Source organism: Corvus brachyrhynchos, unplaced genomic scaffold (assembly GCF_000691975.1).
Source record: "Corvus brachyrhynchos isolate BGI_N302 unplaced genomic scaffold, ASM69197v1 scaffold65, whole genome shotgun sequence".
NCBI classification, from domain to species: Eukaryota; Metazoa; Chordata; class Aves; order Passeriformes; family Corvidae; genus Corvus; species Corvus brachyrhynchos.
Window position 1 is genome coordinate 3,637,965 of NW_008238365.1, and position 16,920 is coordinate 3,654,884.

A 16,920-nucleotide genomic window follows, 5' to 3' on the forward strand; every position below is an offset into this window, starting at 1 on the left:
AGACACGTTACCTCTCGTATGTAGCAGTTTGAAAAAATGGGGAAAAATGGGAGACGCCTCAGTCATTCTGCAGCAACAGCAGGGACAAACTGTGGTATTTCAGGAGATTCCCCCACCAATGTGCACGGGAATCAGGGTGGGATTTAGGTCACTGAAAAGTAGAACTTTCCACTATCCTGACAAGCAGGAATTTGGCCCAGTCAGGGCACTGGCAGAACACTGGAATGTGGTGACAGTTCGCTGTGAATTGCTGTGTCACTTGGCCCTGTGGTGGGTAGTGGGAGAAACTTATTCCCTGTGGGGATGTATTTCCATGGATAGCCCTGTAGTTCTTGAGCAAGACTGATGGAATTTTCTAGGCATATCTCTGCAAATTCTGCCCAAGATTGGCAGGCAAGCACTGCCGGGAATGAGCTCGTTTAGCCAGGATCTGGGGAGGATGCTCAACAGGAGAGATGTTAATATTTTTAGAGCTGTTTATTTACATTTTCTGAGAGTCCCAAATTTTGCAGAGATTAAATTAAAAACATAATTGGTATAATTGCTTTTGAACCAGGCATTAATTATCATCTCCGCTTCCTTCTGGAATCCCTGGAGATTCACAACAGCCCCTTCTCAAAGCCCAGCCCACAGCCTGTATCAGGAGATGTTTCCCTCTGTAATTCTCTGCCAGATGCGCCACCACCCAAGGAGATGGTTTGTGGCACAATTCCAGGGGTGCCCTCACTCAGACAGTTGGATGTGTTTGGAGAAGGGCCCCAGCTCTCTGCCAGGTCCCTCCTGGCACTGAAACCTGCCCTGGGCATATGCCAATGTGGAGCCGTGGCCCCGGCATGTGACCAGAGCAGTGCCAAGCATGGGAGGGGTCCGTGGGGAAAACCATCACAGAGGATGGACAAGGCACAGCCCACGGCTCTTGTGGCTTTAGAAAAGATTACCCTGGGCACAGCTGTCCCACTTTTTGCTTCTGTTTTCCACCTTCAAGGTACACTCTGATGAGCTCTCCTTTCCTCCCTGGTTATCTCACCTTCCTGAGGCAGGGACTGTTCCCTGGGCTGAGTTTGGGGTGTGGAACCACAGGTCTTGCTCAAGCTGCACCCTGACATTCCCGCTTGTTCATGCAGGTGATGGTTGGGCTGTCCTTGTTGCTCACCCTCCTCTGCTCTCTAAATCAGAGCAAATCAGCAAGGAAACAAGAACCAGGCTGAACTCAGACCTGGCTTTCTTTATATGCTGCTTATTCCTTGTAACTTGCTATAAATCCACACCAGAGGTGGATAAAGGATGGTGTCTCAGTCCTTTCTGTCGGATAAAGCCAGAGTTCAGGAATTAGATTAAAACTTTCTTGGGCTGCCAATGAAAGACTATGAAAAAGAAAGGGAATGGGTAAGATCAATGAGCCTGGTGAGATGACACACTGGAGAACTTCAAGGTCTGAGTGAAAACCTACTGGTGCAGCTCAAATGACAGAGAAATATTCAGAAACCTGCAAAGCAGCAACAGCCTCCAGTGTTTGAGCAGAGAAACCATTAGTGGAAGCAAGAGGTAACGAAGGAAGGAGGGAGAGGAGCTCGTTGACCCCGTAGAGCTCAAATCAATGGGGGAACTCAGGATTCTCCGTGGCTGACTTCCCTCATCCTCACGTCACAGTGGGCTCTGAGAAATATTTCATCAAAAACTAGGATCATTCTCCTGTCTCTTTCGGCCTTTTGGCAGGGAAATTGAAGCATTTTGAAGAAGTTTAAGAGATATAACACAAAATACTTTTGAGTCTAAATTGCATCTCCAGAGAAATTTCCAATGGATGACCCAGTCCTCGCTGCAATTAGGATGAATATTAAACCCACCCCCCCTGCCACGCAGCCGAAGGGGCTTGGTGTAATTTGGAGGCCGTGTGAGCCCAAGGACGGGAGGCAGTTCAGGCCAGCCGAGTGCCACAGCCTCCAGACACATCAGCCCCCCAGAGACCTGGGAACAGCCGGTGTGGGTGGCTCTCCGGGGGCTGCGGGTTAGGAGCAGGGGCTCCATCAGTAGCGAAGAAAGACTGATTAAAAAGACAGATGGACCAAACCCATCCTTTGCCTGCCTCTAAATAGTTCCTGAGTCTGTTTTAAGTGGCATTGACCTATGGTTATGGCATGGGCAGAGGAGGACTCTGGGGCCTAGTTCAGAAGACTCATGTCTCTGAATTAAGGCTTTTCTGTTTTGATTGCGGTTTTCTTCTGAGAATTGGATTTCAGAGGCCTTGCTGGGGTCAAAAGCAGATATTGTTTCCATTACTTCTGAATGCAATAAATATTTTCCCTGTGAAATCTCTTGCTTTCCATCTCTATGTGTTAAAAGACCATTCCTGAAGAACTTTAATGACCCCGAATACTTGGTGTTCTTTAAAGAATAGGATGACAGCAGAAACATCAAGAGCAAAACATGAAAAAGAAACTGTAATTACAATATTCTATGTGTTAAATTTAATCCAAAAAATAGCCTGATAGGGAAAAATTGTTCTATTGCATCATAACAGATGTGATGCAGGGAGATGCTGAGGCTCATTTCAGAATAAAACCTGAGACAAAGCCCCAGTTCTTCAGGTTTTCACCCCTCAACACCAGCCAAAAGCCAAGGCCAGGCGACACTGCCGTGCTCGGACAGAGCATCTGGACATCCCTGTTTGTGCAAAGTGGTGTCTGAGGGACTTCACCTCAGGGCCTGTCCCAGCATTTCCTTCAGCCTTTCTGCAGTGTTTCATGTGCAGATACCATTTGCACATTTACATGCTTTGAAAGTGGGATCTGGACAATTTGGGCTGGATCTGGTCATTAAGAGCTGGGAAAAATAAGCTCATAAATGTAAAATTGTGTTCGAATTATCATTGCAGGCCACACGAGCAGGCTGGTGCCTGGTGCTGCTAAAGCCAGCGGCGTTGTGGGAGCAGAGCCCACTCAGCTGTGCCCTGCATGGATGACAGGGACAGCCAGCCAAGGGCTTTCTATCAGCCATCACAGGATTTTCCTCTTCATGGACCTTGGCTCCATTTTTCCAGGGGAGAGTCTTTCGCTGCCGAGAGCACCTGGTTATCTCTGACACCCTTGGGTGAGGAGGCGTGGCAACGACAAGGGAGGAGGGCAATTGTAGCTGGAATCTCGATCAGGGAGAGCCCTCCATGTCCTCTGAGAGGAAAACACAATGTCCAGCTCTGCCTCCGTGCAGAGGAGGGACCAGAAGACGTACCTGCCTCTCCATGCACATTTAACATGCTTTGAAAGTGGGGTCTGGACAATTTGGGCTGGATCTGGCCATTATGAGGTGGAAAAAATAAGCCCCTAATGTGAGCATTCCAGGTGCTCACAGCACTCACGCCCAGCTCACTCTGCTGTTCTGTGTAATTAGAATATGACAGAGTGAATGCAGGAAATCTGCTCTAAATGCCACCCTGGACCTGAGGGCTGCTGAAAATTGTAGATTTGTCATACCATCAGGGTTAATGGAGTCTGCTTGCTCCAGTTCTGTATCTGATCTTTCCTCTGACTCTCTAATGTCAGTGGATGAGGGAGGAGGCTGAATGCTCCCGGGAACGTGGAGCACAGCAGACCTTGGGGGAGAGGGTCTGCATGGACCCCCAGACCAAGGCAGCAGGGGCAGTTCTGATATCCCCACTGGTTTAAATTCAACTGGAAATAATGAGAAATGAATCAAACTGCAGAGTGGGCTGAGGAATCTTTCTTGGACATGGAGTTTATGCAAAATATTCCATCGAGGGCTGTGCGTGGTCATGGAGGGCAGCTGACTGCACGAGGGGGCAAGTGCTTTGTTTTGATTTGAAAAGGTGGGATCATGGATTGAGAGCAATCCTGGACTGTGTCTCATCAAAGGTTCAGTGGAATTAACAAGACATGCAAATATATGCAAATTCTTCCTTTAAACATAGAGGATTTAAACATGCTAATTAGATGCATATTAATTTTGTAAACAGACACATTGTCTGATCCATAGCAACGGCTTCTCCATTCTTTTGATATAGGGAAGGGCTTGTGTGAGCTTTACTGGTGGAGGGATCAGAGACAGAAGTGGAAAATGGTGTGGGAGACAGGAGCTCTGTGCCCAGGACCCAGGAGAGACTGGGAAGGGTGTGAGCAGTGACCGAACAGGAGCATGAATGGACAATGATACAGAGCAGGAGAACTACCCTTCATATGCCAGGAGGTGCTGATAAGATGGAAAGGCTGCAAAATTTCTAAAATCATGAAAGAAAGTCCATTTTAAAATTCTTTCATACTGGAAGTGTGTGAAAGTGAGCAGCCAGCCCATGGTGATGGACCAGAGGGGATCTCAGCAGTGACACGGGTTTGATGCTGCAGCTCCCACCAGGGACCAGCGTCCCCTTACCTGGCTATGACAAAGAGCACGCAGCTGACCCCCAGGTAGGCGAGGAGGATGTACATCCAGATGTCGGGAGAGAGAGGGTTGAGGAAGGAGAACACGCTGGGGTTGGTCCCGTTGGGCTTCCGGTACAGGATGCTGACCCCCAGGGTCATGAAGGGCTTGGAGAAATCGATGGCTTTCTCCCGGACATGAGTGATGGTGAGAGGAGCCACGGCCAGGTCAGCTTTCTGCAAACAGCACAAAGGGAGGGGACACAGGCAGGGAGAAAGGAGGAGTTACAAACCGAGGTGTTTCCATCCCCTTGGAGACACCACAGCTCTCACACAGCTGAAACAGGCCAAAATGCCCCAAAGCGCAGCCCTGGGGTTGCCCCCTCCTGTTGCACATGTGGTACACATTTGCTGTGATACACAGATGTTGGGGGTACCATGTGCACCGTAAAAACAGCACAACCAAATGGAGGCGTTACAGCCTCTGCAGCTTCTGCCCCAATGTGACGAGCTCTTCTGAAACGGTCAGAAAAATCAGATTTTACCGTGTTCTAAAGTGCCAGTGACCCTTGCTGTGCTTGCTCCTCACCACAAGACTGTACAACAGTGAGTAGGCTGTGTGTAAACCCTGCTGTTGGCAGCAGTGGTTTGTTGTTGTTGTTGTTGTTGTCCTGCCTTTCACGCTGATGCAAGAGGAGAGGAGAGTGTGGAGGAAGGCTACTCTGGATGGAGCTGCAGGGAGCCATACTGTGGCAGCATGAGATAAAAAGGTTCAATTTCTTTTCCCTCAGTCATTTCATGATAGATCTTGAGAGGCTCATGTGGAGGTGAGACCCTCTGAAGAAGCACTATTTAATGATGGACTGCCCAGCCCACCCTGCTGGAATGGTCTGAGCTCCATGAAGAATTTCAGCTGAGCATATTCTTCATCCTGACAGCTTGTATGAATTGTGTTTGTTTCTATTTCTGTAATTTAATAATTTCTGTGCTAATTCAGCGAGTGACCACATACACCCTCTTTCTGTCGGTTAAGAGCTGCGTTCATTCATCTCACTAAACATTCATCCAGGTTCTTAAAAGCCACAAGTAAATACATCCAAGGTTTCCTCAATATCACCCGCCTTGCCTGAGCTTTGCAAATCATTCTTTGGGATTGTGAACTTCCGAGGAAACGCAGACACATAAATTACAGCTCTGAAGTTGAGCAGAGCCTCCCCCCATGCCAGGAGCCTGGGCAAGATTTATTTAACATCTGGTTCTGAAAATTAAAATTCTAAATTACCCACGAGTGATAATTACCTAGAGATATGGTGGATTTGTCATTATTCATGAACTTTAAATCAATACTGGCTGGAACATGCTTTGCTCCAGCAAGAACTGGGGGTTCACTGTAGGAACCAGAGCAGATCCCTGGCCTGTGCTGGGGATAAAGGTTGTACTAATGGTTTCATTTGACGCTGCCAATCTGTGATGAAAGTCAGTGCAATATTTATAAATAGAGGAATCTGGGCCTTTTACTCTAAGAAGAATCTCTGCATGAGCTTTTGTCCATTTACACGTGTGTGTGTGCGTGTGCGTAAGGGACCCCCTCTCCAACAAGTGCAGCCTTAGAGCTCCTGAACAGAGGCCTTCAGGAATTATATAACAAGGGTAAAAATGATGTATTTTTGTTCTAACGTGGTTCTCCGGCTGCATCCTGGTTGGTTTCCTTTCCTTCTCACTTTCCAAATTGAAATACATTCTTACATCAGCCTGGTACAGGAAGAGCCCATTTCAGTAACTGGCATTTGTCAAAACTTGTGGAAAATGGGAACAATATTTTCCCAGTGAGCCCATTGTGCCAGCTGTGGTTGTGGTGACATGGATAGAAGCTGAAGGGGCTTGGAAGTGGATGGGCATTGGTGGCTGTCTAGCCTGAGGTGGGGATGTTCTGCATCCTTGAGGCCATCCTGGCAGGTTTGGAGCTTGGCTGCTCCCACCACCTTACAGCACACCTGGAAATTCTGGCTTAGTGCTCCCCACAGTCACAAGGCAGAAATGGCAAAAGAAATGCAGCATTTTCCCTCCTCCATCACTTCTGTGTGGGTGTCCTGACTCACCAGGGAAAAGCGAAGAAGATGTTGAAGGATTTGGCTACGGGGTTTTCTGAAGGAGGGAGCAAATGTTCTGTGGTCAGAGCTCGCTGGCGATGGCTGGGCTGGAGGATCCTCGGCCAAATCTGACAGAATGATACAGTGAGCTAAAGAATGGCCTGGAGTTTGTGCTTTGCCACAGAAAATGAAGAGACAGAAATCTGCATGGATGCCCAGGGATCCAACTGCTTTAGCGCAGAAATAAAATTTTACTGTGTCACTCCAGCAGCTCCTGTGATGTGCTCCCAGCCCTGTGTCCTTGCAGGGAATGTCACATGCAGGCAGGACAGAGCACGGATTCAGGAGCCTGGGCTGGGGTGTGTCCTGAGCAATTAGAGGCAGCACAAGGCTGCACTTCCATATCCTTTTTATCAATGCAGATTTTTCTGAAGGTGGCCTCTAATTAAGGGTTTGCTGACAGAGAGGATCTAAATCAAACCCACCAAGGGTGAAGCTTTGATTTGTCGTGCTCTGACATTCCAAACTGGGCAGTCAATTACCAGACTCTGGCTGCTTCCTTCACTCAGCCCTGACTCTTGTGCTGTTGCACAGTCAGGTGGTTTTTATTAGAGATGAGGAATTAGAGCAAGTGCCAGTGGCTTAAAGACCCTTGTCCAGCAAAACCACTTAAGCCTACATCTCTGTTTTACTGGAGCTCACACGTCTTCCAAGTCTTGTGCCTGTTCTTAAGTGTTCTGCTGAATTGAGGCCAAAAAGATGAATTCTGCCAAGGCAGCTACACATCAAATGCAGACACTTCTCCAACGCACCTCCAAGGCTTTGGATCTCTGTAAGTATCTCCACAGATCTCCTCATTCACCCAGTTACAGCGCTTCACTTGGCTGGAACGGCTGTGAGTTCACTGGGCGTTCAGCACAGGGATGATCGTATTCGCTGCAGAGATATTTGGCTTTCATCAGAAAATGCCAAGTCTTACCTTCAAGTTCTCAGCTATCAGGGAAATGTGGCCTGGGGGTCAGGACAGCTCTTGTGCAGCCACGGTCACTGTGGGAATCCTGCTGTGCCTGACCTCGGCCAGAGCCAACCCACGGGCAGTGGCCAGTCATGGCAGAGCCCACCAACAGCATAAGCACCAAGGTAAATATTTATTCAAGAAAATAAGCTGCCTCTGTGCTTATTTTGCCAATCTGCGTTAGGTATTTACATAAACTAATCATGTGTGTGTTGCCTGCAAGACAGAAATAGTGTGTGTGTGTTTTACTGATTTAATTGTTACCCAGGCCTGGCAGCATCGACGCTGTCACCGCTCGGTCTCTCTTGCCACTGCCAGCGCTGGGGCTTCTGCCTTGGGTCCTATCTCTACTTCCTACTTTAGTTGCTTGGCTGCTGTGCCCTGCTCCTGCTTCCTGGCCCCATGGTCTGCTGGGCTCATGCCTGCATCTCCCTGCACCTTTCCCTGCAGCAGAGCAGCCCCGGGTGTCCTGGGGGGTGGGGGATGAAGGGGCCTGGGCTCTCCTGCAGCTCATGGCTCAGAGACGAGGGGCTGCTCCTGGGGCAGGTGTGGGAGTGCTCTGTGAGAGCCCTGTGCCTGCCCAGGGACAGGGAAGCACTCACTGGAAGCAGAGATGCTCAAGGAGAGCAGGGTCAGTGTTAACTGTCTGATTCCAGCTCTTAACGGCTGCTCTGGCAGTCTCAGTCTTAGACATAATTTTTGTCAATGGATTTATTCAATAAAATATAATCTTCACTTTAAGGAAGTTCTTCAGAGCTGGAACTGCCATTAACTGTACCTGAGGGATGTGAAGGCTGGAGGAGCCCGGTGAGAATGGAACTGCTGTGAGAGACAAGCCCTATCCTATGGATTCCTGGCAGGTGAACCAGCCAGCAAGGGGCAGGGACACCTGCTGAGGCACACAGAGAACTCGAGGCTCTCAACATACAGATCCTTCACCTGGATCCCCGAGTATGACCCAGTTATGAATCCACCCAATTAACGATCTGAGCACAAAAGGAAAACCTGTTCTGCCTTATTTCCATCCGGTCCCTAACAGTGAGGTCCTGCAGTGTCTAAATAAAAGGTGGAGGACACTTCATCCAATGAAATTATTTTCTTCCCTATTCCTGGCCCAGCGACATCCAAATGAAGCCCCAGTTCATGACACTTGAGATAAAACATCCGCCAGTGCAGGAGCATTAATGGGGAGCTGGCAATGTGGTGCAATATGTGTTTCTGCCAGAATTTACTGTCAATAAATGTCCACTTATTCCGAAAGAGTTAAATCAACTGTCAGGAATCGTCCCTAAGGATGGATATTACAACGCCTCTGCAGTTACCATTGGCAGGGATTTCCATTAGAAACCCCAGTGTTTGCCATATCTGTTTTATTCCTACCTGAAGTTTCAGATTGTGGCAATTTGATGTGCACTGTCGCAGCAAAAGACGAGTTTTATTTGTGAACAAGTTTGTGCAAAATGTCCAGAACAACTCATTCTGCTGGTTTTATGGGATTCTGCCCACAAACAATAGGGAAGATTTGCAGGCGTTGCTTTGCCAGACAACTGGAATTTATAAATCAGAACGGATGGGCCACGGTGTGCAGTGGAGCTTTGCTTGTATCAGTAATAATTTCTATGAATAAACATCAATAGCAGTTCACTGTTGCTGAAAGGAGGAGGTTTGGCAGTTGTCAGGTTCCCTGTTTGTTATGAATAAAGGGCTCAGGAGCTTCTCTGCATCACCTGGGTGCCCCAGACCTCCCTCAGTACCTGAGTTCAGCTCTCATGGCCCTTCTAATCAAGGCTCCTCTGCGGGAATGGCCAGAGAGGTGACAATAAGCAGTAGACTGTAGTGAGGAGAGGCTACTTCTCCAGGGAATGGACTGAACTCCTCAAAACAGGGACTTTTTGTGCTGAGGATGAGCAGCAGATGAAAGGCAGCGGGGCAGGGCTGTTGCATTCAGCTGCATGAGGCTGTTGTCTCTGGATCTGCTACTGGGGACCTGCTGGACAGGGTCATGCTGTGGCTGCTCTGATTGCTGTTGCTGTTCCTGTTTATGCTTAAGGCCAGACTAGAAACACAGGGATTTTACAAAGGATCATAGCCTGAGGCATCCCTGCCTGTGGCCAGGCATGTCTGGATCAGAGAGAGGGGAGGGGGAGGATGCGTGACTGCATCAAGTCCAGAGAGCTCACTCTGTAAACACCTCTCCTGGCACATGACTTACCTTTGGGGTGCCATGATCTACCCATTGGTGACAGCACCTTTGTCCCCCAGACACTGCTGTCATGTGCCCACCTGGGCCACCCTATCCCAGCTCCTCTGAGGTGTATCTCCATCCCAGTGAAGGCCATCGTGAGGGACAGGTGCCCCTTGCTTTGCCCATCTCCTCCTCTCCAAATTTCAGCCTCAGCTCAGGCTGAGTTGGCTGATTCCCCGTATGCATAATCTGCCACTTCCACAGTTCCCAGGCCCTCTAAGCAAAAATAATCAGCATTTTAGCCTATCACTTCACCCTAGGAGCACCCCCTGCTCTGCATTCAGGGAGCCCATAGCAGCTCTGCCCACCTGTGTCACAGCAGTACGGGGGGCTCCACCTCCTGAGCTAAGTGGGTCTTCAGCAGTGCACTGACCTTCTGCAGTGAATTAATCCTGACCTGGGTATTTGGACCTCACAAAATCCTGCCTGCTCTGTGCTCCCACCTGAATAATTCCAATCTGTTTATGAGAAGGAGACACCACCGAACACAGAGGAAAGCCAGCTCAGATACCAAACTCTGGAAATGGGCACCCCTGTTTTCATCACTACAACTCGATTTGAATGCTGTCTCTAACACTTTTCCTCCTGTGCCTGAAATAAGCTTTATCTTGCCTGTTGCAGAGTGTCCACGGCTTGTGCCTTTCCCCACACCATGTGAAGATGCTGCTGAGGAAGGACCCATCTGGTTGGAATTTCACTTTTTAAGGCTTTACATAAACACAGCTATAAAAAGCAATGGCATGCAGATAAAGGAACTAATGGCTTCCTGCGGGGCCTGGGCAGTGTCATCAGTCCCTGCAGGCACATGCCCAGCCATGCAGGACAGAGTGAAGAGCAGCATCTCAGTGTTAGAGCACAACTTGCAAGAAGGGGGTTTGGCCCTTTCCTGCTGCTGTGTGTTGATTTTCGTTTTAAATAGTTATCCAAGAAATACTACAATGCAGATTTGACCACGAATTTTGTGTTATTTAATGAGGTTGCTTCCCAAACCTCCTTCTAGTCTATCTCAGTTAACTGACCACAGCTTCAGGAATGGCTGAAGCCTCCTGAGAGCCCTGTGATGTCTTGCAGGACACTGGAAGTGACATGGTTTGGGCTAAATGGCCGTCTGGCTTCTACTCCCTTCGGAGGGATTTGCTCCTTGCGAGCCCTCCACTGCAGTGAGAGCTCCGGTGGCTGCTCCCAGCAGCGGGTGCCAGGTGGAGGAGCCGTGTCCCGGGGGCCTCTGCCAAGGGGCGCAGCCGCCGCTCCGCGTCGGTTCCGATCTGTGTCACACACATCACTCGGAGCGGCAGAGCACCAGCGCCTTGCACTGGGACACCGCCACTTGTCTGGCTCTGCAAGGCTGTTGTGTAAGAGGCTCTAAAGTCTGTATTTTGGGCTGCATGGAGTTTTCCAGAAGGAAAAGCACCAAGGCAGGTTTGCAGAGCCAGTGGTATGTTTCCCCATGAGGCGGTGTCCTGCTCCCCAGGGCTGTCCTTGCCTGCCCCTGCTGCTCTCCTGCTCCCTGGGCTGAACCAGCCGAGGGCTGCAGCGCTTGTTGCAAACTGATTAAGCGTCACTTTGTCCCTATAAGGGACATAATCATTATCATCTGCACTTTACAGATGGAGGAAGCAGTGCACAGAAGCAACTTGTCCAATGTCATTTAGGGCAGAGAAGGCAGATCTGTAAGCCCAGCCCAGCTCCCGAGCCACTCAGCAGCCCCTTGCTTGACTCTCCACACACCACAGTGACTCACTCACCCAGCAAACACATTCCTCTCCCATGGATGATAAGAGCATCACAACTCTACAGGGGATTATTTTTGTGTCTTTGCTGCTTAGGCTGTGGATTCAGAATGTAGCCAGGACCTGGAGGTGGTCAAGGGCTGCCCCCCTTGAGCAGGATACTCAGGAGGAGAGCACTGTGCACTGCCTGTGCTGTTGCCTGGGCTGCAGGGAGCAGGGATTCTTTTTGTCCTTAGCTTTTCTTCCAGAGGCCTTCTCTGGGAATCAGATATTCAGAAAAACACCAGCTTTCCTCACCTCTGTATTTGGGCCCCTGGGATCACAGGATGTGCTGGAGGCAAGATATGTAATTAGGAAATTGAGCAACCTCTGGCCACGAGTGGCAGTGTCAGACTCGGTGACGCTTTGGCGGCTGCAGGAGCAAAGCTGCTGCAACAGGTTCCCTGGTGTTTAATGGGCTTTTGGAAGTGGCCGTGGAAGGAGAAGCACAGCTGCTGTGTGGCAGAGGGAGCTCCATGTCCCAGGAGATTTTAGAAAATAAGTTGCTTTTCTAGAAAATAAAAAATTAAACTGTCCAGTGCACACCTGCTCCCGCAGTCTGGATACCTCCTCTGGACTGGGCTGTGTCTGGGACATGGCTGGGGTCCCCAGGCTGCATTGGTGCTGTGCCCTTGCCCATGTTTGTCCTCGGGGGTGAGAGCAGCTCACGCTGCCAGCCTAGGACAGCCAGTGTGCCCCGGGCCCAGGGGAAGCCTCTTCCCTCTCCACATGGCCAGCCTGTGTCCCTCTGTGGGCAGCATCCGGCAGGGAGAGGCTGTGCCTGGAGCCACAGAGCCCACTTCTATGCTGTGAGAATGGCTGTTTCCAGGAATTTCAAATGAATATTTGGAAGAGCCAGACGCAGGGATATTCTTCTGACAGCCCGTGTGACAAGGAGCCAGGCGGGGTCAGGAGCTCGCTGTGGGTATTCCAAGCCAGTGAGAAATGGTACCTGTCCCACCCCAGAGAGCCAGCCCAGGGACAGCTCCAGGGACAGCCTGGGCACAACCTGGCACAGATAACCCTCAGCAGCCACCCACGGGCTCACTCACGTGGTCGATGAGCTCCTTGATCATGCCATTCCACTGCCCCTTCTCATCCTGTGCCCCATATTTCCCGTCCTCCACCAGCCGGATCTCGTAGGAGAAACCCAGGATGACGGCCAGCTCCTTCAGGAGGTCGATGCAGTAGCCCTCGAAGCGGTCATTCCCAAACAGGGCTGTGTCAGACTTACGGAACATAACAAAGGGCTCCTCCTGCACAGGGAAAGCAAAAAGTCCCCATTCAGGGTCAGCTGGAGGCAGGGCCACCTCTGCAGATGAGCCCGAGCCACCCGGCACCGGCTCTCCAGGCAGGGCTGGCACTGTGACATGTTGGGAATAAATTAACTTTGCACAGCACATCAGCTAATTAGCAACCTTGTTTACCCCACAAAATTTAATTTTGTCTCTTCTGAGCAGCCAACTGTTTTCCATTTGGTAGGATTTCAGGGAGAAAAATAACCATTTCATGCTCTGAAAATGAAGTGTTAGAAACAGTAAAAGAGGGGGAGGATAAACTCACCCCCGAGCCCTGCACCCGGTAGCTGCCATTCACCACAGTGAGAAGGAGGCTGGTGGGTGAAATTCAGGGTCAGGGAGCCATGCATGGCTGGGGCCACCCCAAAACCTCTCCACTCAGGTCACTGGCACTCCTCTGTGCCGGCACTACCTGACGGACACGGGGCCCTGCTACTGCCCAGGGAAACTTTGTGCTGCCTGCTGCACTTCTGGCTCCCTGGGAGAGCTGGGGGTGTCTGAACCAGAGCAGAGCTGAGCACCAGCACAGGGGAGAGAACTAATGCAGTGACCTGTGGATCCCTCCCCTCGAGCAGGGGCTGGCAGGTGAGCTCACACAGCGAAGCCAGAGTCCTTTGGTGCCTCTCAGGCTTGGGCAGCCACCGAGGACAAGGAACACTGGGGAGCCCGAGGGAAAAACGTGTGGAGGACAGATGGAAATGGGAAAGATGGTGGGCAGCAGGCAAGAGCTGGAAGGCAAGAGGAGGGTGAGGTACCTACAGCGAGTCCCTGGCTCAAACTGGGGGTGTCTGAAGGGCGCCTGTCCTTGCCATGGGGTGGCCAGCGAGGGAGGGTGAGGGAGGGCTACGCTTCGTGCTGGCAAACACCCTCTGTGATTTCGCTCAGGCACAGGGGGCTTGAAGAGGTGGGAGGGCAGGTCTGGAGCCCTCATTAGAGCCCTGTCACATTGCCTGGTTTGGTGGGGCATGGGTGCCCTGCCAGGGGGTGCTCTGAGGGGGTGGCTTGGGGGCCAGCGTGGGGCTGTGCCAGCCTGGAGGCTGGTGGTGCTTGTTTCTGCCCGCCTGCCAGCTCCCAGCTCTGCCCTGGGGTTCTGTGCTCCCACAGAGAGGCAGGAGCTGCTCCTTTGGCCCAGCAGCAGGGTCAGGAGGGGACGTGGCAGCACATGAAGCCCCATTTGCAGAGCTCTAAAGCCCAACCGATCACATCACGCCCATGGAGTTTAACTTGGCACGTGCAGCTCGGCTCAATCCTGCGCTCCCCCGCCGCCTCCTCGGCTTTCTGCTCTGGAATTAGTGCTTTGTTTGTGAATCAGCTGAATCTATGGATCTTGATATAAATACGCCGGCTCCAGAGCAGCCATAAAGCACTATTAATTTTGGGAAGCGCTGTAGGGATTACATACATATTTAACAGCCGAAGCACTGAACATTAGGACGCCACTCGCTTCAGTAATGTATCTCCAGGTCTCAAACATTTCCTAGGGGGTAATTCTGAACTCTGTGAACCACTTATTCACGGACTATTTCACAATTTATTACTGAAAATGGCCAGACATCCAATTCACAAGCTCTCTCAGTTTGCTAATCGATTTCTCAGTGAAGGTGCCCTCAATTTCATAACTTCACAGTTCCCATATTGCTTGGGGAGAGCGGTGCTGGCTGCTGGGGTAATATTTCTCTTCCAACAAGTCACTGCAATATGAGCAAAAGGGGAAAAAATAACCTTTCATGCTTTTTCTTTTAAAGGCTCCTCCTATGGCTCTTCTCTCGTCATTTACAGCAGTGCAGAACTACAAAGGGGTGTTGCAAATGCAAATAACATCTAAGGTTGTATTTTATGTTTTAGACTCCAGCATATGCAGTGCAATTACTGCAGAACTCAGGTCTGAGCACATTCCCTCCTTCCACGGGCACGGGGATTCAGGACAGCTGTGGTTCCAAGGTGGAAGCCCTGTGGCACGTGTGCAGGCCCATGGAGTGGCACAATTAATGGGAACTGATATCACCCTGTGCCTTATGTAATTTGTACGTGCTTGCAGAGCATGAGATGGAAATGCTGCTCGAAAAAAGCCTGTCAAAGGCAGATGGCTGACAGTGCCCTCCTGGCTCCATCGTTTTGCATTATGCCCTGGCCTTTGAGGTATGGTAGGTACCATGGCCTGGACCCAGACAATTCCACAGCCATGGAAATGTTTCATGGGAAAAAATGCCATGTGGTGGATGGGAAGTTCAGTAGGAGGAGTGGCTGATTTGCATGGAAAGCTGCAGCATCATCTGTCTTTGGCTTATGTTCTGCTTCCGCCCTGCTAACCCCTTGCTGAGGGATACAAGACCTTTGGTTCCAGCCCTTCTCCTGCCCTAGACCAAGAGTTCCCTTCCTCTGTTCCCCTCTGGGCACCTTGGTCCCATTCCTTTTATGATACAAATCCTCACTACATCAAGTTACATGCTTTTGGGAAGGGAAGGACATCACAAGGCTTCACACTGCTCCAGACTGGGGAATGCATCCCCAGCTGGCCCTTTTACATTCCCTGAAAACATGGAACACAAAAGGGCCGGAAAATATCCCTAGGCAAGCCCATAACTCAGGTCCAGATTTGGGCAGGTTGACCAAGAGCTGATGTGTTTTGTTGCTTCCCGGTGCCACGCCCGTGCTGTGTAACAGCCGTGCAGGAATCAATGCCACCAGTCATGAACTAGTCAATAAAAACTCACTGAGATCCAACACCCGCTGTCAGATCCAGGAGTGAGCAGGAGAACAAAATACAGCGTGGCACTTGGGAGCGGAGCTGGATGACGGCATCAGGGGATGATGACTGGGGACTTCAGAAATACATGCCCAGGAGGGGGACAGACAGACAGTGTCACAGCTGAGCCAGGGGCTCTGGTTGCTCTTGGTATTCTCTTTGGTACCAAGAACACTCTTACCTGAGGTGGGCAGTGCTGGCCAGCTGAGTGCCCACTGCTGTGGCCCTGCCTGCCCGGGCACTGGGGGCACGGTGACATGGGGCTGTCCTGGAGATCAGCATGTGCAAGCCCCCTGTGCCCTCTGGCATGCAGGGATCAATCGACAAGGGACAGACCCCCAGCATGCAGGGATCAGCAGGGGATGGGCCCTCGGGCATGTAGGGATGGGCGGAGGAGGACTCTCCAGCATGCAGGGATGGACAAGGGACAGGGACCTGGCTGGGCAGAGGAAGCAGAAGAGCTCAGCCAGGATGAGCAGCAGCTTCCTGGGCAGGGCAGCCACCCGAGTGGGACAGGGGCAGCTGAAGTGGAGGAGCTTGGCCAGGACAGCACCCGTGGTTCCCACTGGCCTGTGCCAGCCTTGCTGGCCACCATGTGGGGGCTGGCAGCCTGCTGAGGGGCGGTGGCATCAGGGATGTTGCAGGTCACCTATGTGCAGGGACATGGGGATTGGGTGCGCCATGAGCCCTGCCCGCGTGCAGGGCCTCTCCCAGCAGATCTGCACCGGGGTGCTGTGAGCTTTCAGAGATATTGGATATCCCTGGGGTTTGAGGGGGAAGGACGGTGACAGGCTGGCAGTCTCCTACCAGCACTGTGGTGACAATTAGAGATCTGTTGCTCAGTGAGTCCGTGACATTGGGCCCTCGTCCTTTGGAGATTTCCGTGATGTTCAAACCATCGGAAGGGCTCCATGCTCCAACCTGAAATGAAGCAAACCAACACAGTGAACCCCCATCTCGAACTCCTCAATCCCTACCTGCATTCCTTAATCCCTACCTTGCATTCCTCACTTGCTCCCAGCATCCTACGGGCCTGGAAAAGGGAACTTCCTTCTTTTGTTTGCAGTAAACAGCAGCAAAACTGGAATTGCCATGCAATCTGCATTAACCCTTCAGCTGCAGGTCACTCCCGTGGCACATGTTCCACAGTCCCTGTGCTGCTGCAATGGATGAAACTGCAGGGACTGGAATTTAGGGGCTGAATGCATGAACAGTTTGCAAAGGCGCTGTATAGAGCAACACTCAAACCACACTAAAGAGTCAAATCTGGGCAAGGATAAAGCACAACAAAAGAAAAATAACCACAAATCTGAGTCCATTCTCTTTCTTTTCTATTTCCCTGCCAATTTGCTTTAGTGGGGAGGACTAAAAATGACTTTAAAAGCCC

At 50.9% G+C, this 16,920-nt stretch overlaps 1 protein-coding gene across 1 annotated transcript in view; it reads right to left on the reverse strand.

The window, feature by feature from the left end:
- The window catches only part of GRIK3 (glutamate ionotropic receptor kainate type subunit 3), a gene marked incomplete at its 5' end in the record, with an annotated part of 50,595 nt that overhangs the window by 15,006 nt on the left and 18,669 nt on the right, over positions 1-16,920 (reverse strand). Inside the window, 3 exons of the mRNA XM_017736121.1 lie at positions 4,384-4,607; positions 12,542-12,745; positions 16,341-16,454. Coding sequence (XP_017591610.1) covers positions 4,384-4,607; positions 12,542-12,745; positions 16,341-16,454 — 542 coding nt within the window. The remainder of the gene's footprint in view (positions 1-4,383; positions 4,608-12,541; positions 12,746-16,340; positions 16,455-16,920) is intronic.